The 26,719-nt window shown below is 37.7% G+C and overlaps 1 protein-coding gene across 1 annotated transcript; it reads left to right on the forward strand.

Annotated features, from left to right (window-relative positions):
- Positions 1-1,925: 1,925 nt before the first annotated feature.
- Positions 1,926-25,649, forward strand: LOC121406000 (protein-glutamine gamma-glutamyltransferase K-like). The gene is made up of 14 exons (XM_041596998.1): positions 1,926-2,111; positions 2,734-2,901; positions 4,795-4,939; positions 5,576-5,776; positions 6,624-6,852; positions 8,619-8,749; positions 9,123-9,349; positions 10,387-10,519; positions 12,199-12,271; positions 13,334-13,545; positions 17,822-18,046; positions 22,571-22,725; positions 23,299-23,492; positions 25,403-25,649. Exons 2-14 carry the CDS (start codon positions 2,740-2,742, stop codon positions 25,539-25,541), a joined length of 2,226 nt encoding a protein of 741 aa, XP_041452932.1. The 5' UTR covers positions 1,926-2,111; positions 2,734-2,739; the 3' UTR covers positions 25,542-25,649.
- Positions 25,650-26,719: the final 1,070 nt, after the last annotated feature.

Raw genomic sequence — 26,719 nt, forward strand, 5'->3', positions numbered from 1 at the left:
ATCACATGTCTACATATAGCTCACTTTATGTGAACACAATCTGAAGATTCATATATACTGTTGAGAATGATATTCAATTATCCATTGTTTGGAATTAAGTTCACACTGTTATTAAATTTGAACATTTTTTCCATTGTGGATCATATCACATAGTCCATTATGTGAACACACTCCATGTGAAGGCTTACAGTGTGTAGGTGTCCACAGTGTGAATTTATCTCCACACTGAAATTTGAGTATTTCCACATAACTTTGTACATCTTCCCATAGCCCACACTGTGAACAATGTTTTTTTATTTCAATGTTTTCTTTCCAATGTTTCAGGGATTTCTCCATTATATATTTCTTAAATTCAAGCAGTGTGAATCACATCTTCAAACCGTCCACCATATGATCACACTGTGAAGTTATTTTCACACTGCACTGCATTTTAACAGTGTGATTCACATCGTCACAGCCCACACGGTGAACACATTGTGAACTCACTTTGAGACACTGTGTTCTTTCCAGCATGAATATCTCACAAAGGCCCAAGTGAATTTCACATTTACACACAGTCCTTGTGTTTTTGATGTTGCAGTGGCATTCAGATTGGGGGGGGGCTTGGGATTCCTTGCCCTCCAAAATTTTTTACGACCCCCCAAAAAAGGAGAAAAAAAATAGAAAGAGAGAAGGGTGAAATATATTTTTTTCTCAGATATTACATCATATTCTATCATAACATTGAATTTTTTGTAATTAATAAGAATTTCAAAATTTTCTGTCGCTCACAACTTTCTATAAATTTTGCCCGATACGCCACATCTGGCCCCCTCAAAATGTTTGGCTCATCACGCCCCTATGATGTTGTGTATTATTGACTTAATTTAAGCCCAGACTACTGATTATTATAGCTGCATGCAGTCAGTGACAACCCTGGATAATTGTACCTCCCTCAGAGGTGACACAACATTTGCTCTTGCGACAATTGCTCTGGGCTTAATTTTGTCTAAGAAGGAGGGTTGGTGTAAGGGTTCCAAACTTGCAATAATTAGGTTTATGTTAGGTTTAGGGTAGGGTATAGTGTTAAACCCAGGGTTGAAGTTGGTTATTTTGACTAGTGTGGAATTTAGAGTGGAGCATTTGTCGCCAGAGCAAATGTCATGGAGTCCCCCAGAACTCCAGGATCGGCAGTAAATTACGGGCTTGTCAATGCTGTAATCATGTACATGTACAGACACATTAATGAGATGCAGCTGTTTCAATTTGTAACAGCTGCGGTTGATCACAACAAATATGAATTAGGTAAACATTTAAACATTAATTTTCTGCAATTTGATTTTAGAGGGACATTGGTAAACATGCAAAGTACGTGTGCCAAGCATAAGGTACTCTATTCATTTCTATTCTATTCTATTTTATTCTATTCTTTTCTATTCTATGCTCTATTAGATTCCATTCTATTTTCTTCTCTTCTGTGGAATTCCCCTTTAAAGTAGCAAGGGTTTGTTAATCAAAATACCTGCACGACTGATTTTACCAACCCCAGAGTCAGACATCTCCCCTTTGACTTCCATACACTGAAGGAGACTAATGCGTTCAAATTCAGGGCTCTGCACTTTGCTGATGGGGGAGGGGGGGGGGGGGCAAAGCAGCAAGCCTTCTCCCTGTGCATGGCAAAATTAAAGGTGAGCCCAAAAATACCAAGAAGAAGGAAAAAGGGGAAGGAGAGCTAGGACAAACTATTTTAAAAAAGAAGGAAAAACATATTGAGAAAGAATTTATAAGGGCATGTATGGGGAATTAATTAGAAAACAATAAAAAGAAATTTCAGGTCGGATTTATCCAGGAGCTGCCAAGCGGTTTCAAAAGTGTGTGTTGTTGGGTGAGGGGGATGGGCTTCTTGCTGGTTCTTTCATGATTATTGCTTAAGGGGCTGCGAGTGGGGTTTCGAAAGTGCATGGGTGTGTAGGGGAGGGGAGCTGGTTCTGTGTAATTCTCTCTCACAGTTAGGCCTATATAATGACAACAAACTCGAGATCGTGCATGGGTGCCTCAGAAGGTTTATCAGTATTGAGAGTGAAACTAACAGAACAGCAATAGACATTGAATTTTGGTCTACATGTACATAGGTAAGGTAATTGACTATGAGATATATCATGCTCTGTTTGTTATATTGTACTGGCCTATAAGCTTATAGTCAAACTACGATTGGTTGGAGAGTGCTTTAGGCTAGGTCAGTTGTAGTTTTGTATGATGAATTGGGTATGGTGTGATTGTTACTGAATGAAATTATAGTATTAATGTTTGAGTCTAATACGACCACAGGGCAAGAGGGACTCGAATATAGACAAGTGGTATGTATGAGCTTGTGGTGTGGTTGATCATGCGTTGCGGTACACATTTCATTGGGAGACTTATAGAGAAAAAAAATGCAAATTTGTGGTATTTTGATTTTCATACGTGATAATAATGCAGGTTGCTGTAAAACCGGATTAGGCTGACGTGGTGTACGTGCAAGATGACAGTTTGATGATTGTGATAGTTGAGTAGACAGGTTTTTCTGGGGATTTATGAACAATTTCCCGACATTTTACTATCATCCCCGGACTGGTGTACTGACTAGTGTAGCTAACATAGGATCAGTGGACCAACCAATTGTACAGAGGCTGAAGCTTTCAATCTAATAGTTGCGGTGATATGAAATCTATGTAAAAAGGCCTATATCAAACATTTTTTCTCCCTACTACACAGCACACCATGGAAATGAGTGAAGCTTCTATAAGACTTGCTCCACCACCGGCTGCAGGTCGCTCTGTCAACGTAGCCGAGGCAGAGAGGGCATATCTCGGAGAGAGATGGGATCGAGCGGAAGCCCCCTCCAAACCTGATGAACTCGGCGTGAAGAATTTTGACTTTGAGGTAAATTATCAAGCCTGTAATTGGTAGGGAATCAGCAATGCTTTGATATTAGATAAATGTTTATATTGGGTCATCAAATGTTCATTACGGGCAAAGCAAATTTTTCAGACTATTTCATTTCATGTCCATTTTGAAAAATAAAATATGGATGGATTTAAGAGGTGAGGATATGTGTGTACATCAAAATCATTTTCTTTCTGCTAGGCCTTTAATTATAATTTCTTTTAGCTTCAAAACATGCCCTGAAAGGTACAGTTGACTTCTCCTTGGTTAAAACTATTACTGATATTTTGTAGTTAAATTTACATTGAAGATCAGGCTTAGCAGGATTTGTTTTATGTAGATAAGTGTACTTAAATAATACTCCTAAACTCTCCCTGTTCATATTGTTTAAAGATGTCCCTTGATAAAATTTTACTACTTTGTACAGTGTAGCACGTTCATGTAATGAAAATAGACATTCTGGTGTAGCTAAAAATATAAGAAGAATATGGAATTAGAAAGATATATGACAGAATAGAGAAGTTCAAAAGAAATCAGACACAGTGTATTAATATGGTCATAGTAAACACAGTGTGTTAATATGGGTAACACATAGCCAACACATAGTGTTGATATAATCAACACATAGTTAACACAGCACTTGTGTTAAAATGGTCAACACATAGTAGACACAGTGTGTTACTATGGTAAACACATATAGTAAACACGGTGTGTTAAAATGGTCAACATATAGTAAACACAGTGTGTTACTATGGTAAACACATAGTAAACACAGTGTGTTACTATGGTCAACACATAGTAAACACAGTGTGTTACTATGGTCAACACATAGTAAACACAGTGTGTTAAAATGGTCAACACATAGTAAACACAGTGTGTTACTATGGTAAACACATAGTAAACACAGTGTGTTACTATGGTCAACACATAGTAAACAGTGTGTTACTATGGTAAACACATAGTAAACACAGTGTGTTAAAATGGTCAACAAATAGTAAACACAGTGTGTTGCTATGGTCAACACAGTAAACACAGTGTGTTACTATGGTAAACACATAGTAAACACAGTGTGTTACTATGGTAAACATATAGTAAACACAGTGTGTTACTATGGTAAACACATAGTAAACACAGTGTGTTACTATGGTCAACACAGTAAACACAGTATGTTACTATGGTATTAACACATAGTAAACACAGTGTGTTAAATGGTCAACACATAGTAAACACAGTGTGTTACTATGGTCAACACATAGTAAACACAGTGTGTTAAATGGTCAACACATAGTAAACAGTGTGTTACTATGGTAAACACATAGTAAACACAGTGTGTTACTATGGTCAACACATAGTAAACACAGTGTGTTCATATGGTCAACACATAATAGTCAACAAGAGAATTATTTTATTCTCTTGAATCTACTGCATAGATTCTTATTGTGCTATGGAATTGCAGGGAGGTGGTGTTGATTACCAGATTCTTTTTTTTTCAAAAAGTTCAATCATTCATAGAATCATATATTTCGGATGAAAAAAATGCTCTGGATTGTTGTAGCCCATATCTAGTGAAATTTCCTTCAGAAAGAAATTAATCCCTGATGTGCTGCACTCGACCCAGCTGAGATAAATGGGTACCTGGCAGGAATTTACTCCTTGAAACGTAGTGCGTGTAACAGCTGTTCTAGCTGTTAAAGTCAGGGTAGGTAATGCTGCTTTACTGTAGAGCGCCGAGAGACTTCTGATAAAGTGTTAGCGCTATGTAAGCAAGTCTTACTATTATCATTCTTAATTACTGAATTTTAATGTTGATAATAACTATCAACATTGAAATTCAGTAATTAAGAATGATAATATGAATGGAATAATTTTTGCCCTCTTTTCAAAATACAGTTGGTGACAAACCGTAAACATCACAACACCGCAGACTATGAGATCAGGAACCTATTCGTCAGGCGAGGGCAGCCCTTTGAGCTTACTGTCACTTTCAATAAGGCCCCAAGAGAGGAGTTATTGACGCTTCAGTTGGCTGTTATAGGTTAGTATAGAGTACCGAAATGTGACATCATCAATTATGTGTTTTGTTTGCATTTCACCATTTTGATACCATATTTCAGTTTCAGTTCTGAAATGAATGTTTGTTAGAAATGTTTTCTAGATATGATGAGTACAGGTATTCATATATCTATCATTTTCTTGAAAATTCAGTGAGATTTTCTTTGGTTATAATGGATATTGTACAAATTTCCTGCTGATAATAATTATGAGATTGAGATTAATCGGATCTATCTTAACTCTTTGTTAGACAGGGCCCAGACTTTGACTCCCCACTACCACTACAATATGTAATAATAATAGATTGGATTTGTAATGCACCAAATCCACTCGGCAGAGTGCCTAAGATGCAGCGAAAGCAAGAAAGAGAAAATTACAAATATATTAATAATAGATTCAGGAACAATTAAGAATAGGAAGCATCGAATAGACACATCTTAAGGTAGCTTCTAAATGTGTCATTGGAAGTACAGGAAGTTCACGGATAACCAGGGGAAGATAATTCCAGTGAACAGGGCCAGCGTGAGCAAAAGCCTGTGCCCCCATGTCTTAACAGATTTGGGAAAAACTAGGGAACCAGAGTGAGATGAATATTTTCCTTTATTTCTACAATTGTCAGGTTCAAAAGTTTATTCTGAAAATCGCGGAACGGTGATTCGCTTGCCCTTCAGTCGGTCAGAGTCAGAAACCCGAGGCGACTGGGGAGTCTACGTTCGAGGCGTCGATGGTGCCAAGTACTCCCTCCTGGTCAGCAGTCCTCCGGATGCCATTGTAGGCCGGTATCTCGCCTCTGTCATCATAAAGGATAAAGTGGATGCAGGTATGTGGTTTTATCCTGAGAGGAGGAAAGGGTCTTTCATTTGATAGAGGATATCATCAGAAATAAAGGGGTGGTGTTGTTTTCTTAGGGGTAGAAAATTGGAGGGCAGGGATATTGCTTCAGGGGGTCTGTTTCATAATGCTATTTGTAAGTTAAGAGCGTCTTTAAGAATGACTGGTGGTCCTTTCCTACGCTCTAAACCATCGCCAATGAACATTCTGGTATATACCATTTAATAACCACAAGGGGGGTTCACCAGTCGTTCTTAAAGTAGCTCTTAAATTACGAACAGCTTTATGAAACACCAGAAAAACCAGGTTTACATGTGAGTTTATCCAGAATGTTCTTATCCCGAATGGTACTGAAAAATAGATGAGGGGGGTTGTAGTGATGATATCGATGACGATGGTGATGATAATGAAATTGATGATGATAACAGTGCATTGTGATAAAACTTATGATACTTATGATGATAATGCTGATGGTGATGCCTATGGTGATGATGTCGATGATGATGATGGTGATGATGATGACAATGATGATGATGACGATGATGGTGATGATGATGATGGTGATGATGATGGTGATGATGATCTGATGGTGCCTGTGATGATGATGATGCCTGTGACAATGATGTTGATGATGATGTAATGCCTATGGTGATGATAATGGTGCCTATTATGGTGATGAGGATGATGACGATGATGCCTGTGATGATGATGTTGCCTATGCTGATGATGGTGCCGTTGATGACAGCGCTGCTGCAGAGCTGCTGTCTTTGATGACAATGACAACGATCAAGATGACACCCTCTAAATAATATTTCATGATTTTTTATTCCTTGTAGAACCGAGATATTTCAAACAGACTGACCCAATCTACATGCTCTTCAATGCGTGGTGCCGTGAGGATGGCGTCCATATGGACGGAGACACTGAAAAATGGGAGTACGTTCTCAACGACTACGGCTTCATCTTCTTTGGACGGGATCAACCTGGAAACCAGTTTGCTCGACCGTGGGTCTTTGGCCAATTTGGAGATGTAACCACCAAAGTGGTGTTTGATCTATTAGAAACGTAAGATGCCATCGTTATTTGTTTCTAAAAATTTTGGTGAAAACGTTAATGTGTTCCTGGATATGGTGACAGGCGGTCACTTCCATTGAAAAGCGGGCAGCTGAATCCATGAGAATTGCTCCTGAAAGAGCACCCTAAGCAAGGAGACTAGGGCATGCATGCCAGTCTCTAATACAGATTTAGTTTACATATCCATAACCCAGATATTTCCATTTTCATACAAGCACTATTGACTGTATATTTCTTATTGGGGATTTGAGTTAATGTAGGTTTGGGAAATTGGACTAATTTTCTTACTGGTATGCCTTTTTTACCTTTGTCGCTTACTGGATTTTGTTGCAGTAGGTCCTGCATTTAGGTGCAAATCAATACCCTGTATGAACATAGTCTGCACACACAGATCAAGATTGAGACTAGACTGGCATAACTTGTTGCTTCGTGAGACCAGGGCTCAAGCGTCTGTACATCTTTTTTGCTTTGATCAAATGAATTCAAGTTGTATCTGATATTTGCATTTTCTCCATACTTAATTATAGAAATGAATCTGACTAATACCTCGTTCACACTGTCATGCGATCCTTTTCCAAAAGCCACGATTGGCCTTTCGCAACTAATCACAAAAATTATTGAACCATTCAAAATTTCTCTACGGTCAATACGATTGCCACGACTGGTCTGATATGATCTGATACGACTTTATAACATCAATACGATTACTCTACGATTAAGTACTCCGTTAGAATCGTGGCGCAAATTGTGACAGTGGGAACTATAGTTATAAATGTTGTTGACACCATTAGGGCCTGTTTGGATTGCTTGTGATGAGCCACATCAGAGTCAACAGTAAAGTCACCAAGGTTCTCAAACAATAATACATTCTTCAAAAAGTAAAAATAAAACTTGTAAAGTTAATAACAGACAAGATTTTTTCCTATTCAATTTTTCCTGGACTTACTGCTTAGAAGTTTGACGGAGATTGTACAGTGTGCACATATCTCATGCTTGAGTGAGCCACAATCTTTAAAACTTCTTTTGTCTTTAATTTTTTAAGCTCTCACCAAATTTCTCCATTCAAACCAGTATTTAAATGGGTTATTGTTGGTCAATTTAAACAAAATTATATATCCCTTCAAAGCTTAGAATGTGCCTTTTCAAACCCAATAAATTTTTCAAAAATTCATTTTTGGCAGCCTTTTGTTAATTTCACGGTGGTAACCTTGCCATACTACTATGGTAAGAGGGCAGCCAATTACAATCAAGAGTTCCATGGTAGTAATAATTGGGTAATAATATTGTTAAGGCCACTGCACAACTTATGACCCGACTGGTCTTCGACTGGCTTGCGACTGAGTGAGTAGAGATGAATGGCAAGGTAGTCATAAGCCTCGACACTGCACACCTTGCGATCCGACTACCATGGTGTCTGCAACTCAAGCATGCGCTTTTTGCTTTTTGCCATATCAACTGAGAAAGTGCGCTTACTACTGCGTATATGCGCTGTCTGACTGGCTGGAAGTTGGATTGCGCTTGAGATCCAGTCATCTCAAATCCTTACGATTTTCCTTACTACTTGTCTCTGACCGGTCTGCGACTCTCGAACTGAAAAGAGCTGTGACGTCACATCTCCCCTCACTCTGTGGCAAGCCAGTCATAGACCAGTCGGGTCGTAAGGTGTGCGATGGCCTTTAAAGTAGTTGAATTAGGTTTAATTCTTTATGAAACTGGACGTGTAAATGGAAATGTAATTGTTTTTCTATAACCATTAGATGGGTCCGAGAGAAATCTCGTCGTGACCCAGTCATCGTTTCCAGAATGTTCACCCATTTTGTGAATTCATCTTCTGGGAGTGATAAGCAAGGATTGCTCGTCGGAAACTGGAGCGGAGATTATGAAGGAGGTAGGCTCTTAAACCCACTGATCATTGAATGATATACTTCCCAAAGGCTTTGTACAGGGGTTACCTGGTTCCAGTAGGCAGTGGATTAACCTATTGACGACTGAATTCTGCCATTCCCATAGGCTTTGTACAGGGGACCATCTGGTTCCAGTAGGTGATGGGTTAAAGATGTCCCCATCATAAAGAATCAAGAGGTAAATAACATGGTTTTGGAAAAGTTTTTGAAAGAGTTGACAGAGCTGTTCATACAATATCATACAATTTTCTGCAATTTTATACAAGTTTGTACATTTTTAATGCAATTTCTGTACAGCTTTCTGAAGAACTACAGCAAATCTCTTAATCATGAGGTGTATCCTTTGTTACTTCTCAGGTGAGAAACCAACAACTTGGACTGGCAGTACCAAAATCTTTGAAACGTACGCTAAGTCAGGCAAGGCTGTCAAGTATGGCCAGTGTTGGGTGTTCAGCGGGGTGCTGTGCACCGTCATGCGTTGCCTAGGTATTCCCTGCCGAAGTGTGACCAACTTTTCCTCGGCTCATGACACCGATGCTAGCATGACTGTGGATACTGTGCTGGACGCTGAAACAGAAGAGGAGGTATTCCATCTCATTACCGCTGGACGATTTTTCGCTATTAGTTGAAATTATTGCACTGTTTGTCTGATTTTCCTTTCCTTTTGAGGCCTTTATCAATTTCAAGCTCTATATATAAGCTTAAGATGAAGGTCTCCCACATTTCAAATGTATTATATATATAATTTTTTCTGCTATTTGTTTTAATAATGATAAAAAAAGAAATTTATCAGGTTAACATATATTTAAATTAGATTATTTGATTGTATATATGCATACATGTATGTTATTACACGAATGTCATTTGCTTATTGCTATGTTCTGCTAGAAAGAAATGATTACACTTGTGTATGCTTTTGTTATTTGAATGTGGAAACAAATAAATCAAATTGCTGGTATTGAAAAAATATTGATATTTGATAATAATTTCATGATTATGGAAATGTATCGCGGTAACATGATTGGGCCAAAATATTGTCAATTAAGAAGTTTAATAATCACTATAATATTGAACACAAGTGCTGCTCTGTATTGCTTTAAACCAGGGGCAGATCCAGGATTACTTAAAGGGGGGGCACACTTGTGTAAGAACGGCATATTTACATTACATGTTTTGATTATGGCTCTCAAAGGGGGGGGGGAGATGGGCCGGGCCAGACGTATCCCCCCACCCCCTCCCCCTCCCATCATCTGCCACTGTTTTAAACCAATTTAGAACTTTTTAAGTTGGGACCCTAATGTCCACTTTTCAAAGACAAGCACCAATGTCTTACTCTTCTTTTCCACTTTCCAAAGTTGTACTGATTTGCAGTTCATAATGAACGTAATGTATATCATGAATTTTCGGACTCGATGGTATATTGTTTTATTGGCGAAATTTTGTCATTAATTTTGACATATTTAGAAAATGACATTGTACTTTCCCTTTTCTTTCCTTTTTTTCTTTTTTTTTATGATGAAATTTTTTTTGGCCTCTCCAAGCTCCCCATGTGAATTCCAGTAGTATATGACAAATAGGCCTACTTATAAAACAATTACATGATTTCCTCTTTTGTGTGCAGATTGACTATCTCAGTCAAGATTCTGTGTGGAACTTTCACGTTTGGAATGAGGTTTATTGCAGCCGGCCTGATCTCCCCTTCATGATGGGCGGGTGGCAGGTCATCGATGCTACACCTCAAGAAACTAGCGAAGGTAAGAATTTTCAAGAAACTAGCAGACTCCTCAAGAAACAAGCAAAGGTATTAAGACTCCTCAAGAAACTAGCAAAGATAAGACTCCTCAAACAAGCAAAGGTAAGACTCCTCAAGAAACTAGCGAAGGTAAGACTCCTCAAGAAACTAGCGAAGGAAGACTCCTCAATAAACTAGTGAAGGTGAGACTCCTCGAGAAATTAGCGAGATAAGACTCCTCAAGAAACTAGCGAAAGTAAGACTCCTCAAGTAACTAGCAAATGTATGACTACTCGAGAAACTAGCAAGGGTTGGACTCCTCAAGAAACTAGGGACGGTAAGACTCCTCAAGAAATTAGTGGGGTAAGACACCCCTTGATACAAGCAAAGGTAAGACTCCTCAAGAAACTAAGGAAGGTAACACTCCCTCAAGAAATTAGTGGGGTAAGACACCCCAAGAAACAAGCAAAGGTAAGACTCCTCAAGAAACAAGCAAAGGTAAGACTCCTCAAGAAACTAGCAAAGGGAAGACACCTCAAGAAATTCGCAACGGTAAGATTCCTCAAGAATCTAGCGAAGGTAAGACACCCCAAGAAACCAGCAAAGGTAAGACTCCTCAAGAAAATAGTGAAGGTAAGACAACTCAAGAAACTAGTGAAGGTAAGTATCCCTAAGAAACTAGTGAAGGTAAGACTCCTCAAGAAACTAGCAAAGGTAAGACTCCTCAAGAAACTAACAAAGATAAGATTTGATGAAAGTGTTCGTGTAGTGGTTTTGACTCTTGTCTAGTGATCAGAGGGCATGTGTTGAATCCCATCACTACCTGGCAAGGTGTTGATACACACTTTGCCACTCTCCACCCAGGTGTTAATTGGGCACCTGGTAGGATGTGAAAGCCTATGTAGTATACCTAGCAATTTAGTTGTGAACTCTTGTTGGAATGCTCCCCAGGGTGTGGAGAAAGGGCATACCTTGTGTGAGGGCGAGCAAGGATCTGGTGATTTGGGTAATAATAATTACAAAGTGAGCTCTTATTAGGTGCTATATTATCATTATTGATATTGTTATTTTAATCCAAAAGCTAAAATCTTTTTGTGGTTTATTCCTTGGGGTTGCATGGGGGCAAAGATTAAAAGATGTCCAAGTAACATATGTATCAACCATTTCATTTCAAAGTGACGATCAATGCAGATGTGGCCATGTAACTTTTGATGTGTCAATATCAGTTACGTCTTCTAGGATAGCAATCCATGATTTCATTTGAAATCTCTTTAAAGATTTGTTGCAGTTCAAACTGATTCTTTCACCAAAGTCATGGACACCACATTTATACATGTATATCATTGGTAAAATAGTTTGAGTTTTCAATTTACAGTACATCCTGTTTCTTATAAACCTTAGGGGGATGCCAACTGAAATGATTATTATTAATGTTAAATATTTATCTAGTCTATTAAAGTGAGACATAATTTGTTTTTGCTCTGGGACGTCATGAAAACGGCCTAACCAAATTGAATGACCAATATCATTTCAATTTTTATTTCATCGGACTTATAAAGTTCAAGTTAGACACAAAGTTATCAAATTGATATTAAACATAGAAAAATTAGGACCTAAGTTTTGATTCAACCTCTTTAAAATTGAATCATGCGACATTGAGTTGTCTTAGGTTAACCATACCATCTGTGTTTGTCCATGCAGGTCTTTTCCAGATGGGGCCTTCGCCAAAAACTGCCATCAAGCAAGGCTTGACTTACCTGAAATATGACACCAAGTGAGTTCTTTCTTTCTTTCTCTTTATTTAGACATTTGTAAAATTAATGAAGATGTGATAGTACTGGTGAATCTGCCAAAGTCATGATGATGATAATAATAGTGAATATAATAATCAGTGATTAGAGGCTTGTCTAGCCCTATGCTATGAGAGCCCTACATAATGCTGAGGTATGTAACACGTCCAAGATAAAGAAAAAATATGGTCCTTGTTTCTCTCTTTCCAATGGTACACAAAAATCAAGAGCAAATCCAGACCTTGCTTCCAGTAATCCATTAATTCGGCTTTTATGGTTATCACCATCATTTTGGTCAAAAAGAATGAAACAAATCATCAATGGAAGGAGGGATTATTTTAAATCATGATTATCTTTTTATGAGTTTAGAATAAATTAGAATAAATTTACAACAGTTTGTATATTTTTTATATTGTCATTTATATATTCATAATGATCCATAACGTGTGATTATATTTAAAGGGGATATTCACCCTGACAAAAAGTTTATTGTAAAAATAGCAGAAAAAATAATAAAAAAATTATTGCTGATGGTTTGAGAAAAATCCATTAAAGAATTAAACAGTTATTACAATTTTGATGATTTGATTTGTGACGTCATATGCAGGCAGCATTCCTACATAGGGAATGGTAACAAATCAATAAAAATTTATTTTCTCAGAAAATTGAAAATGTTTTTTTATTGTACCTTTTCTATATCAATAGACAAATCATTTTACAGCTGATCATAAAAAGAAAACAAAAATAAGTCATCAAGAACCATAAAAAATGAAATTCATGCATTTAAATAACATAAAATGTGGGGCAGCTGCTCGTTTATGTGGTCACAAATCCAAAACTTATAATTCTAATACATCTCTTAATCTGTAACAGATTTTCCTCAAACTTTCACCAATACTTTAATTATTTTTTCTGCTATTTCTACAACAAAACTTCTCCAGGGTGAACTTCCCCTTGAAAGCTCAATAAAGCATTTAGTACTAATTTAAAAAAAAAAAAACGGTTTGATATTAGTATGTTGTATATTTTCTTTTTGCTACATGTAGATTTGCATTTGCAGAGGTCAATGGCGATCGCATAACCTGGTTGGCAACCAAAAGAGGATTTGGACTTCCACCGGAAATGACTATATTATCTGAGAAGAAGAACGTCGTCGGGAAGTTCATCAGTACGAAGAAACTCCCATTGGGACCAGGCGGCTACGTGGGCCGATGGCGGTGCCGGGAGGATATTACTCATGAGTACAAATTTGAAGAAGGTACCCAGATTTATATATTTCATGGCTCAGAATGAAATATCAGAAATTTTCCACGAGTATTGAGGTATTAAATAAATACTCAAGTGGAAGATGAGTGCAATATCTGGCCTGACAAGTGGAATATTCATGGGAGACATGACGAAAATCTCTCGTTTGAGGGCTGTATACCCCATTTTTCCTTATCAACAAATATCTTCTCCCAGTAATACAAATCCTATTGCCCTCAAGAGATTAAATTTAAGTATAGAAACACCTGTTTCTTGACCTCGGTCCGCGAAGATAATTCACCCCAGCATCTACGGTCACAGCAGGGGGCCACACACGATGGATTGCAATGTGTGTAGTTCCGGCGAGCGCATGGCCATGGATGTATACACGCGTTGATAGAAAGTTTTTTCTTCCTTCCTTTCTTTCCTTCTTTCTCTCTGTCTGGCTGTCTAATTCTTTTCTTTCTAGACTTATTTTCTTCATCCACCCCCTTTTGATCTACACCTCTAAAGAACGTGCATTTGCCAATCATATCTGTAGTAAGGCCTATGAATGTCCTTTTCTCAAAGCTGAGGTGTAGGCCTATACATAGAACATTAAAATACAAAGACCAGCATTATGAATCACAATGTTTGGATAGCATTTCAATGTTCTATTCATATCTATTCAGAACGTTTTCTAATTCACATGCGTTATTAGCAGGTGATCTTCTTTATCTCCCATTATTGTTCTTATTTTGTAGGCCTATAGCCTGTGTATGCGGTAAACCTCCCTCTGAAATACCTTTCTTGGTTTCATGTTTTCTTTCAGATTTGTTTCCACCAAGGCGTGCCGGAACACTTTCAGTTTTTTTTTTTTTTTTTTGGGGGGGGGCAAAATCCCGAAGGGGGCACAATATTTTTGAAAGCGTGAGATACGGAAGCGATCGAGCGGGAGAGGGTGTGGTTGAGGGTGTAAAAATTGAGTGTAAAAGTTGCGTTTCTAAGAGCATTCAAAAATAAATTTCTTGAGAATTAAACAGTCTTGGGGTTCTTTTTGATCCTGTTTCCTCCCTTCTGACCCAGACTGGTGTTTCTTCATGATCAGGGTCGCAGTTCCAGCAAATTACGAGCCTTATTGCAAACTCTATTGTTTTAAACCAATGTAATATAGGCCTTTTAAAGACTTTAAGATGACAAACATGCATGACCGTATGCATCCGGGGGCCACCGATCGAGAGGGCAAAATTCACCCAAAGTGTGCACGAAATCTTTCAATTTTATTCTAGAAAATGCAAAAGCTCCCCCATCACCATGGGCGGAAATCCCAGGGGGACAGGGGGGACGCGTCCCCCTACCATTTTGGAAAGGGGTACATAATATCAAATGTCCCCCTACTATTTGTGCTCTTTTATTATGGAAAAAATACATAATTTCAAATCGAAATTATATCCTCGAATTTCGAAATATATATAAACAGATAGTTTTTGTTAAGAACTTGGTTAGGAAAAGAAAAGGCATACCGGCCCAACTATTCTCCAACTCTCATCTAGCCCTTTATACCAGCCAAAGAGTGATGACATTGATGACATCGATGGCCATTGTCAATTTCATAACTAATAAAAATGATGAAAAAAGAAAATCGCCTCTGAATTTAGTGCATAGACGGTTAGACGAGAATGTTCCATACCCAGTAAAATCATACCTTTGTTAATCCAATTCACTTTCCCTTTATTCCAAATTTACTTGGAATATACTGAGAATATTTTCATTGTTTGCGTACTCAGTATAAAGAATAGTTTTCATGAGTTATGATTAATCCTTCACAATGAACTTTAACTATGCTTTATCCCCCAAATTTGTTTTTAAACACTCTATTAACGAGACTTATACTCCATTTTTACACAAAATTCCTGCCGTGGGAGGGGTCATCATAGGTAGATCAAGGGGCGAAGCGGCGGAAGGTGAGGCGAAAAATAAGAAGAAAGATAGGACCGGGAAGAAAGTTGAATGATGGAAGGGAGGTGAATAATTGGGAAAAAAGAAAACTTTCAGGACATGTTATAAAAATAATAAAATCGCTTGCGCTTTGCATAAATACACAGCCATCTTTTTATTTCAAAACGTGCTTGATTTTTTTTCACTTTTTTGGATCGAAATATATAAAATCAAATCATTTATCTAAGAAGATATCCATCTTTTTCATAATTTGTAGGTTTAGATATTAAAGAAAATTAGCTTGCCATTCGGTTTTAGTCTGAAATGTATTCATTAAAAGGTTAAACGTTATCACACTGTAATAAGATGGAAAAGGGCTTTTCAAAGGTATGTTTCACAGAGGAACTGTTCGTCAAAAGACGCCAGGCTTACTATGATAATGTCATTGCTCCGTCAGGGGCAAAATTGTTCATTTTTGACAATAGAAATGACAATTTTTGGGCATAAAAGTGCCTTCATCGTATACTTTTGTCCTTTAAATATTTAAAAATTTATCATTTTTCTACTTTCAGGGGGGCACATTGGGGGGGGGCAAAATCTCGTTTTGCCCCCAAAAAAATTTATTTGGGGGGGGGGGGGCAAGTGCCCCCTGCCCCCCTCGCTTCCGGCGCCCTTGTTAAAGATATATAGAGAGAAATAGAGATGGGGTGGAAATTCCACCCCATCTCTATTTCTCTCTCTCTCTTTCTCCCGACAAAAAGGACAGGGCGCTAATTTTAATCACCTCATATTAGCAGAATGATAAATTTTGAACTAGAAAATAAAACAGACATTTATCACAATCAAATATGGGCATGTTCAAATGGGTCGCTTGATCAAAGATAAAAAAGGACACTGCAAAGGAACTTTCACTATGAAAAGGGGGCTAAGGGGGGGGGGGGGCAAAAAAACAACTTTTTTTAAAGTGATTATTCAACAAGATGTACTTGAGGAAGGGGAACATATTAAAAATGGGCACTGAAGGGATCGGGGTTCAACGGGCACGCGGTTTTGTAAACTAAGACACGTGATCGATCTTTCCAACACTCCATCTTCCCAACTCATCAATCGCCTGAACTCGCTCTCCAACGATGAACATTTTGACTTACAAAAAAATTAGCACAACATATCTAAGTTAGACATTTAATGGTGGAAACTAAAAGTATAAACGACCCAAAACAAACGGTGGAATGGATGCAGCGCACATGGGCAGTTTACCGGAGAACCACGTATGGTGCAATAATACGTTTGCGATTAAAAAATAGTTACAGGCATAGTTTGTATTTAAATTATGAATAAGACTTTGGGGTAAAAAAAATAATGATTTCATATTTTTGTGCATATCAGCAGCATGATTATTATACTTTGTATGTTGGTATGCCATTACTTCTATTTTTCAAACGTTAAGACTGTATCATTGCGCGAGTGAACCCATTTTCTTGCTGGACGGACAGAAACTATGCATGCATCGCGGTCCTTGCATGCTAAGCATACCGTAATTTTTATTCGCTTACTTTCCTTATTTCAAGGTCGATTTTCTTCGTTCGAAATTGAAAATGGACTAGTATTGGATGTCTGAATGTAATATGCCTTTGAAAACGTGATTAATATCGAATACAATAATTTCATTCCGAAGATCCTTCTACAGGCAGACAAGTCTTACGTAATAGCACAGCGTTGTTTATCATTTCGTCCTTGGCTCAACGCTCATTTAGCTGGCCCGTGGTGGTGAAATCGAGACAAGGGGATTACCTGGCCAAGATGGGTTTATCGGGGTTGGAAAAGTTTCCAAACGCGAATCGGGGTATAAAACCGCAGTTTGCAGTCCGAAGTGAGGTCGAGAATCAAACGGGACATTTTCGTAATGGAGGAAAAGCTATCCAATATCATTAATATTATCTTTGATAAACATCATTACATAAGCCGTGTAATGGTTTTGAAAGGGGGGAGGGTTGGGCTTACCATGCAAAAAAAAAACACAATCAGATGGTAATTTTTATGTTTTTTTTGTTCAAAGTTTTGGAATGAAAAGTGGAGGGTTAAGGCCCCACCTGCGGCCCCTGTATATGGTGTGATATCACACAGCTACTTCTGTACAGAAGCGAATGAGGAAATGTCAGATTTAGGTGCATCATACAATATGCTCTGACATTGCAAATGGAAATAATGTAGACCCCAAAATCCATGTTTTCAGTCCACCATTAAAAAGAGAAAAAATATAAAGCTATGTAATGACATGCGTGATAGCTAAATGCTTGTATTTTTAACTCAAATGTGACCAGCAATGAACTGCATGTTTCTTGCGACTGTTATTCCATTTTTTTCTATACTAGGCAGTGAAGAGGAACGCAACGCCGTGGAACGAGCAGTTTCATATGGCACCAGGCCAAACACTTACCGACCCGACAAAAAGCCAGACGACGTTGAGATCGAGATCGTGCTAGCGGAGGAGAGGCCCGTAGGAAGCGATATTGAAGTCAAGGTGGCGATCGACAACAAGAGCAAGGATTCTCGAACTGTTGCTGTGAGCATGATTGCCTATATGAGTTACTATACAGGTATATACATATCAAACACATTACATTACAGGATTATAAAAAGAAATACAACTGTTACAAGTGCTATCCCACAACTGCTTTATCTGGCAGTTTCCATGGTAACCGTGCTTCTCAACCAATCAAAATCAAGGAAAGTTCTTTGGTTCGACAACCTGTCAGAAAACAAATGTTGATGAAATGCTCAGCTGAAGGCAATTTCATATTTTCATCACCTATGTGTTGCTGAATCTTACATATGTAACGTTAAACTATGAATAAGAGTATTTTTTGCGAAAGTGCATTTTCCCCAAGGCAAGATTATGCAAGAACATGAAGGATCTTGCAAAGGTTGTTTTATGGCCCAAAACCAGTTTGCTGGCAGGATCTGTACAAGAATTATGCTTCTGAGTTGCTAAATCTTGTGCAATCCAATGGAACCTCCTAAATTTCCAGAAGCATGAAAAATAGGAAAAGGAGGAGAGAAGGATTTGAACACCTAATAGTAAACCCTGGCTATGCTCCTGTTCTGTTTTTTTTGGTGGGGATGGAGGGTGCAGGGTTGGGGAAGATGTCCTCAAAGTACAGATCAGGAGCATGTATACATGTATTTGAACAATATGGATTTTTTTATTATCTTTATTATTATTACTTATTATCTACAAATGTAGATATATTCCTTGCCTTGGTGGGATTTGGACCATGGACCTTGTGGTTCAAAGTACAGAGACTTATCAACTGAGCCATAACATCTCTACTATCAAGGGCATATATATATATATATATATTTGTATATATATATACAGTGCCGGCCGCGGGAAACGTCACGCCCGAGCACGCAAACAGCCTAGGGGGCTTTCGCGTCTAACCGAGGGTATTCAAGGGGAGCAGTCTAGGGCGTTTAGACGGGCCCGCGGTTTCCCGCGTGCTATATAATATTGGCCGTGCCCGCACTTACCCTCGGAAATCCGAGGGTACGTACATTGCACTATGTTTACATGTACATGTACTTCGATTATCTTGTGATAGACCATTGTGTTTTTAAACTAGCGTGATCGGGATCTATTGTAGGTTGAATTTTTGATTTAAGATGTTATTTGTTTTCTTTTATTCTTTAATTTCTGTTTCCCTTTTAATTCTTTTCCCTTATTATTTCTTTCCCTTCTTTCCTTCCCTGTTTCCTTTCCGTTTTTTTCTTCTGTCTTTGTTTCTTTCAAATAATGAAGGAATTATTTTTCTTTCGTTCTTCCCTCTCAATATATTTTTTCTTTCGCACATTCATTCATCTTCCCTTCCTTTATTTTAATTATTTCTTTCTTTATTCATTTCAAGTAATGACAGAAACCGTTATCTGTCCTTTATTCTTTCTTTCAACGTTTTAATCATACTTTTTCCTTTGAATTTTCCTTAATTTTTTCTTTCTTTCCTCTCAATTCATTTCTTGCTTCCTTCTTTCTTCCACTAGCCCTCCCTTCCCTTTCTTGATATATTTTGTTAACAAGTCTAACATTGTGTGGCCTTTTTTTTGTTGATTTTTTTTGGCCTGGCTCGGTCGATCCTATGTAGTGCTTTGCCGATTGTCCCGTATTTAATTTTGTGAAATCTGGTCACCCCGGCTGGAACGTCGAAGCTATTATCGCAATGAATCTAAACTTTTCGACATATAGATACATGCATATACTCTCGGACGAAGGCCTTCCCCGAGTCTTGACATTTTTTCAGTGCTCATTTATCATTTCCTTTCGCTGGAATAGTCACAATGATCGTTGATTACGATACAACGTTACGACGTGTTTATGACATCGGTCATGCGCGAGGTCGACTCATGATATTTCACCGCCTCCTTTTTGTGCCACGATCTTTCTTTGATTTCTTTAAAGGGGGTTGTCGATTACGATCCGACGTTGGTGTGTTCTTTCGACATCACATCATGCACGGAAGGCAAGAGCCCCACTTATTGTCATTTTATCTCATTTCGGTATTGATATTTTATAAACCTTTATCATAATAAGCGGGGTATATAGGGGGCCGGGGGGGGGGGGAGAGCCAAAAAAACCTGTCATATCGAAGAAAATTGTTCTTTCTCACATCATAAAAAGTAGACGCGCAAAAAGCGAACCCCAGCAAACTGGTTGTGCTCATCGATTTTTTTATTTGGTTCTTTTGTTATTGTGCAGTCTGGGAGAGTCTTGCTCCCCGTCCACGCCGACCCCTCTTCTTTGATCACATCCGCTTCCCAATTTATGACAGGATGTTCTTAGAAATGGGGGGGGGTATTAATTATCTGATGCGTCAACAACAATGAATAAGGATATTCTTTTCAATTCGGTTCAAATCTTGTCTTTAAAACCCCCACCCTGTAAAAAGTATTAATTTACCCCAATGTTGCAGATTTAACAAGTTTGTCTTTTTGCTAAAACATCTGATTACATTATCTGCTCTCGATTGCGGTGTTAGTTACATCGGTAGATATTCGGATTGGGAAGATGATAATAATTAACATAATAAAAGTAAAGATTACTTGGCCAACGCATTTATTACGCGCAATTTTATAAAAAGTTATAGATGGGTTAAAAACGAATATTAATATCCTTGATACACTTATATGATGATCGTCGAAGTAAAGATTAACCGATCATTTTTACGAACTGCGGTTTTATATTGATAGATTAGTTGGATATCATTTAGGGTCTACACATTGTTTCAATCATTTCATTTCAGTAAAACAATATTTTCCTTCGAATATATTTTGTTATATGAATTGGAAATGATAAAACGAAATCACAAAACCAAACCACAGCTTGGTACAATACATAATTCAGTGTTATATGGAAGATAAAAATAATAATACATGAGATTTGTAAATCGCACTTTCCATCTTGATTAGATGCTCAATGTGCTCCAGAGCAGAACAACAAAACTATTTGCATATATGTAACTATTAAAAACTTTCCTAACGCTTTTAGCTTAAATGCTTAAAACCAAGCAAAAGTATGTTTTTGAAAGCTACTATGACGTGTTGTATGGAATGGGTACTTAACGAGTTAATTATCACTTGCCAACAAAGCAAGAATGGAGCTATACAAACCCTTCTTTTCTTTTATTAAGAATTTTAGCGGGTGCTCACGCAAACGCTAACTATCAAACCTAACTTCTTTTCGGGGAACAAATAAGTTAGTCGAGCCAAGTTGAAGAATAAAAGCCCGTCCGGGTTCACCTCTATACAATATAGTCGAAAATCCCTTTAATCATCACGCTCGATATCCCCCGCTATATTTTCTCTTTCTCTCCCTTTCCCCTCCTTTTTACCCCCCCCCCATTTATTCACTCTTTTCCTTCTTGCTCCCCTTCATATTTTTCTCTTTTTCCCTCCTTCTGCTGTCCCTCTATATATTTTTCCCTTTCCTTCTTTTTCCCTTTCCTTTATCCCTTCTGTTCCCTTTTCCCCCCTTCCTTTTCTGTGCCCCCTTTCACTCCTTGATTTGTTTCTCCCCTTTATTTTCTCTTGCTTTCCCTTCCCCTTCTTTTGTAATACCCCCTCCGTTATATTGCGAAACAACAGTTTCTTGTATTCTATAGAAATGTATAAGTAGCTTAATTTAACATAGCATTATATGTTGGGAAGAGAGAAAGAGTAGTTTTAGAGAGGGATTGAGAAAGAACTAAACGATAAATGAAAATAAATTTGATGAGAGGTGCATATGAAAATGATGTCCACAGATAAACATCGGGAAAAGATGAGAGCTAGTGGTTGAGATAGATAAAGGTAAATCAGGAAGGGGATAAAAAATGATGAAAATTAGAGAGGGGTTCCAGTATTTTGATAAGAATAGTCGTATCCTTTTCTTTCCTTTTCCTTGTTTCTTTTCTTAGTCCCTTTCCCTCTCTCTTTCTCGCCTTCAGTAACTTTTATCCCCGCTATTTCATCTTTCTCAATTTTCCCTTCCTTTTTAATTTCTCACCCTTTATTCCTTCTCTTTATCCTTCTTTCTTTTATTTGCCTTCCACCTTCCCTCTTTTCTTTCTATCTCACCTTCGCTTTTTTTCATCACCTCTGTTTTCTTTCTCTCTAGGTTCTTGTTTTAATTTCCCCCTTCCTTATCCCTTCTCCATTTTACCTTTTCCCTCTTTCTCTTCTTCACCCCCCCCCCCTCTATTCTCTTTCTCCCCTTTCCCCTTCTCTCAGTCCGGGCTCCCAGTTTTCTATTTCTTTTATCAGCCTCTTATTACCTTTTGCTTCCGATTTGAAAGATAGTTTCTGAAAAGTTTTAGTGTTACAGTGCCAGCCGCGGGAAACGTCACAGTGCCCCGGGGATAGACGCGGGCGGTTCCCTAGGGCACTCATTTTCTAGGGGAGCGGACGCGGGTGTCTTCCCGCGTCCGCTCCCCTCAAATGCCCGCTACGGGCTACCGCGTCCGCCCTAGGGGGCACTGTGACGTTTCCCGCGGCCGGCACTGTATGTATATATATGCATGTATGCGCATATTGAACAATAAAACAGTATGGATTATTATTATTGCTACTAATATTTCTTTATTTCTGTAAAGGTGTGCTGAAAGGCAAGATCAAGAACACAAAGAAGGAACTTACCGTTGCATCTGGCAAGTCTACCCATGTCCTTGATTTGGTCACAGTGGGGCAGTATGCAGAGTTTCTGGTTGATCTGGCTTGCATGAAGTTCTCTGTCTTCGGGAAAGTCAAGGTAAGGCATCAGATGCCTGCGCACAGTTAACATACTTGCTAGCATCAAAACAAGCATCATCGCTCGATGGATTAGTTTTTTAAAGGAAACCTTGATTAGTTTTAATTATAGTTCTTTTTTTTTTAACAAGTGCCTACGTAGTTACCAATAATGCATATAGCATTTTCATTCATTTGAAAGCAGGATAAAAGAGCATTGTAGATTAAATGTCTTGCTCACGGGCAAGGTGCCGCGGCCGGGAATCGAACCCCGGACTTTCCATCTATAGCGAGGCGCCTTAGACCAGTCCGGCACGGCACTTCCATTATAGTTCTTCTTACATGTGGAGAGACGCATTGATATTGATTTTTTTGTTTATAATATTTCCCATTGTGGAATATAAAGCGCAGACGTTTAATTCCTCGGCAAGCTGGATGAACTCGCTACTGCTACATCCAGCCTGCCTTGAAAGTAATAGTTTGCTCATCACCTTCTGCAATGGTGATTATTTGCTCAATATACGATGCCAGCATGTATACCCCTCCATGGATTTATTTCAAATCAAGATTGTTTTTTCTCACGTTTGTTTATTAGGAAACTGGCCAACAGGTTGTGAGCCAGGACTCTGTCTACCTCACCACTCCTGATCTGAAGACCGAGTACAAGATCGTAGGTTACGATGTCGAAGTCGAGACAGAGTTCGTGAACCCTCTGCCGTTTGAACTCACCAGGTGTACTATCAACTATGAGGGCGCCAAACTTGTGCGCTCGACGACGGCATTTGTCAAGTAAGTGTCTTGCTATTGTGGAAGCCCTTGGTTCAGTGGTTCTTTCTCTGGCCTTGTAATCAGAAGGTTGAAGGTTCAAATCCCTGCCAAGGCATCAATTTCCCTAGACATGACCAGCATACTGGCTTGCCTTGCCAAACTGTTGTGAGATTGCAATTGCTGTTGGAATTAATGACCTTCACTAGAAAAAAGGAAAACTTAACAATTTTCAGAGATAAATTTTCATACTCTCTATCCAGGTGTCAAAAAGGCAATCAGTAGGAGATGCAGAAGCTGATGCATTATGCTATAGCATTAGAAATTTAGTTTGAGAAGTCTCTCAGAAATACTCCCCATGGAGTGGAGAAAGTGCATACATTGTGTGCTGGCAAACCAAATTCTGATGAACGGTTTGATAATATATTTGTGAAGTATGTTATTCCCCATATCAAGTCCTATATTATAATAAGCCCCCAAGAGCAACATGTAATACTATGTATGCCTTAAGCGTGTAAATCCTACTGCACATTACACATCTAATATGACCCGACTTTTAACAATTATGTTATTTTGCATTACATGTGAAAGTTCCAAAAAGTGCAATTATTTCATTTGATGCTCAGTATAATGCTAGGAATTGTAAAATCATAATTCTGCTTTGCTTCAAGACTTAAGGTTGGGATGATGATTTATTGTTCTTACAAGAAGACCTGAAGTAAACTGGAATTATGATTTTTGTATTCATACCACTTTTCAGATGTTTTATTGGGTCGTAGATATTTTTAATGGTTGGAATGTTCATTTCAAATGCTTTTACAATTTCTTTGAAAATTGGATCGCAATGGATCACATAGAGTGCTTCCTGCTTTAACCCTAAAAAGACTGGGGGGGCTGATTCAGCCCCCCCTCAACATTTTTCGCGATAAATCTGCCGCACAAAATTTTTTTACCGCGTCGCTCACTGACTTTTTACTTTCAAGTCTCGCGCAACTTTTGAGACCAAAATTGTGACCCCCGGGTACGCGGTTCCGAAATTACGCAACATTTTGTAAGTGCATGCACCCCAAAAATTACTCAAAAACGTGAATTTGTGTACAAATCCAATGCAAATAGTGTTTTTTGCCAAAATTCATAAATGTATATATATTTCCATTGAAAAAAACATTAAAAAAAAGTCGAAAAACAGAGAAATACATAAGAAATTTAGAAAACAATAGAATACATAAGAAAATAAATGTGATGTTGAAATTTTTTTAGAATAAATTTGATCAGATGCCTATCTAGAGTATGTGAAACAAAAATTAGCATTTCAGGGGCATTATTTTATTAATTAGAGCAAACTTCTGATTTTATGCATAAATTAGCATAATTAATGAAACATGAGATTTTTTGCAGAATTTGATGTTATAGTTTTGTATATAATGCCATGGGTAACAAGTGTGCCAATTTTCGTCGCGATCGCGCGATCGACGGCCGAGATCATAAGGGGGGGGGGGCTGAATCACCCCCCAGTCTTCTTAGGCGTCGAAATAGCCCAGTCTATTTAGGGTTAAGAATAAACAGAATATTAACTGAACATTTATTTCTTTCTGGATCCTCATCAATAAAATGGTAATATTCAATATTTATAAAGTGCTTAATACTCATTGTTTCTAAGCACTAGATACATAGATGAATTTGGAGAATTGAATAATAACTGGTTTCAATTAAGAGATGGGGTAACTAAACAAAAAAAAACATAAACACTAAACTACACAGAGCAAAACATTCAGAGGTTATGATATGTGAAATAGAAAACAAACCACCAGAGTTAAATGAGAAATTGCATGGAATATAATCTAACAAATTAAAGGAATAATCTAACAAAATACAACAGAAATGGCTATGTTTTGTTACTGATTATGTGCTTGTGTTGTCTCTTATTTCTTTAGTGATGTACCTGCGAAAGGCATCTTTAAACACAAGATGAGGTTTTCTCCACAAGAGAAGGGAACGAAGAAACTTGTCATCGACTTTGACTCCAAGCAAATTGGCAACATCACAGACATCGTCGAAATAGAGATCCCATAGAATGTGTAAATCACGTCCTCTTGTATTAAAGTGGCAACATCACAGACAAGAGCGAAATAGAGATCCCATATAGCATTTGTAAAATTACCTTCTCTTATTGTATTAAATTGGCAACATCACAGACATCATCAAAATAGAGATCCCATAGAGTTCGTAAATCACCTCTTGTATCAAACTGGCAATATCAAAGACATCGTCGAAGTAGAGATCCTATAGAGTTCATAATTCACCTCTTGTATTAAATTGGCAACATCACAGACATTGTTGAAATAAGGATCCCATAGAGTTCATAAATCACATTCTCTGATATAAAGGGGGATCGAGGTGAACTGATCATGTTTGTGTGATTATGCATGTTTTTTATTTGATTCAGTCGGGGGGATTAATGTCCGAAATTTTGGCCTCTCGCCGCTCGCCTATATGTGCTATAAATTGCTTAAGTCTTTATAAAGTATGCCTTTTGATCATTTGATCTGTTGTCTATTAAATGCTGAAAAGGCAAAGTGCATGTATACAAGTAGACCTATCCTATTGCTGTTTTTGGTCACAAGGGCTGTTTTTTTTTCTACCAGTACTTTACGAAATAATAGTAGTGTGTGAATTTGTATCGTATAATAAATTTGACATTAAATTGGCAATGTGGCACATAAGTTTGATGATCAGACAGCATTAAGTTGGCGATGTGATACGGAAAGTGCCTTGTTGACATTATGTGCATGATATATACGTATACATTATGGACAATTCATTATATCTCTTGATTCTGCTATGTTATCTTATGGTGTTATATTAATTTTAAAGCAATACACAATTTTGTATTTATATTTTAAGAATTTGAAGTTGATCATGTTGAAGCAAATTGCCATTTTCTATGTTTAAGGCAGCTTTTGAAAATATTCACCATTGTATATGGTAGTTTTCACCTTGTGAATTTTTTTCGGATATTCTTTAAAAAAATATCTCATTTTGCAGATGCCCTACGCACAAATTTCATTTATAAATTCATGAAATATAGATATATTATGTACTTGATATTCATTAGGAAGTGTTATGAAAGATCACATTTTTTTGTATCAACTCATAAGCAGTGATTTAATAACTGCGTTGATTTTATATGATGTCATTTGATAGTGTAGAATTCATAATAGAATATTTTGATTACATATTTATAAAAACAA

The sequence above is a fragment of the Lytechinus variegatus genome, chromosome 19, assembly GCF_018143015.1.
Source record: "Lytechinus variegatus isolate NC3 chromosome 19, Lvar_3.0, whole genome shotgun sequence".
Taxonomy (NCBI): domain Eukaryota; kingdom Metazoa; phylum Echinodermata; class Echinoidea; order Temnopleuroida; family Toxopneustidae; genus Lytechinus; species Lytechinus variegatus.

Bases quoted from the DNA above. Each gene is read 5' to 3' on its own strand.
- LOC121406000 (XM_041596998.1), top strand. From the start codon at position 2,740: ATGGAAATGAGTGAAGCTTCTATAAGACTTGCTCCACCACCGGCTGCA. The intron at 2,902-4,794 runs GTAAATTATCAA...TTCAAAATACAG, and splicing joins TGAAGAATTTTGACTTTGAG to TTGGTGACAAACCGTAAACA. The intron at 8,750-9,122 runs GTAGGCTCTTAA...GTTACTTCTCAG, and splicing joins GAGCGGAGATTATGAAGGAG to GTGAGAAACCAACAACTTGG.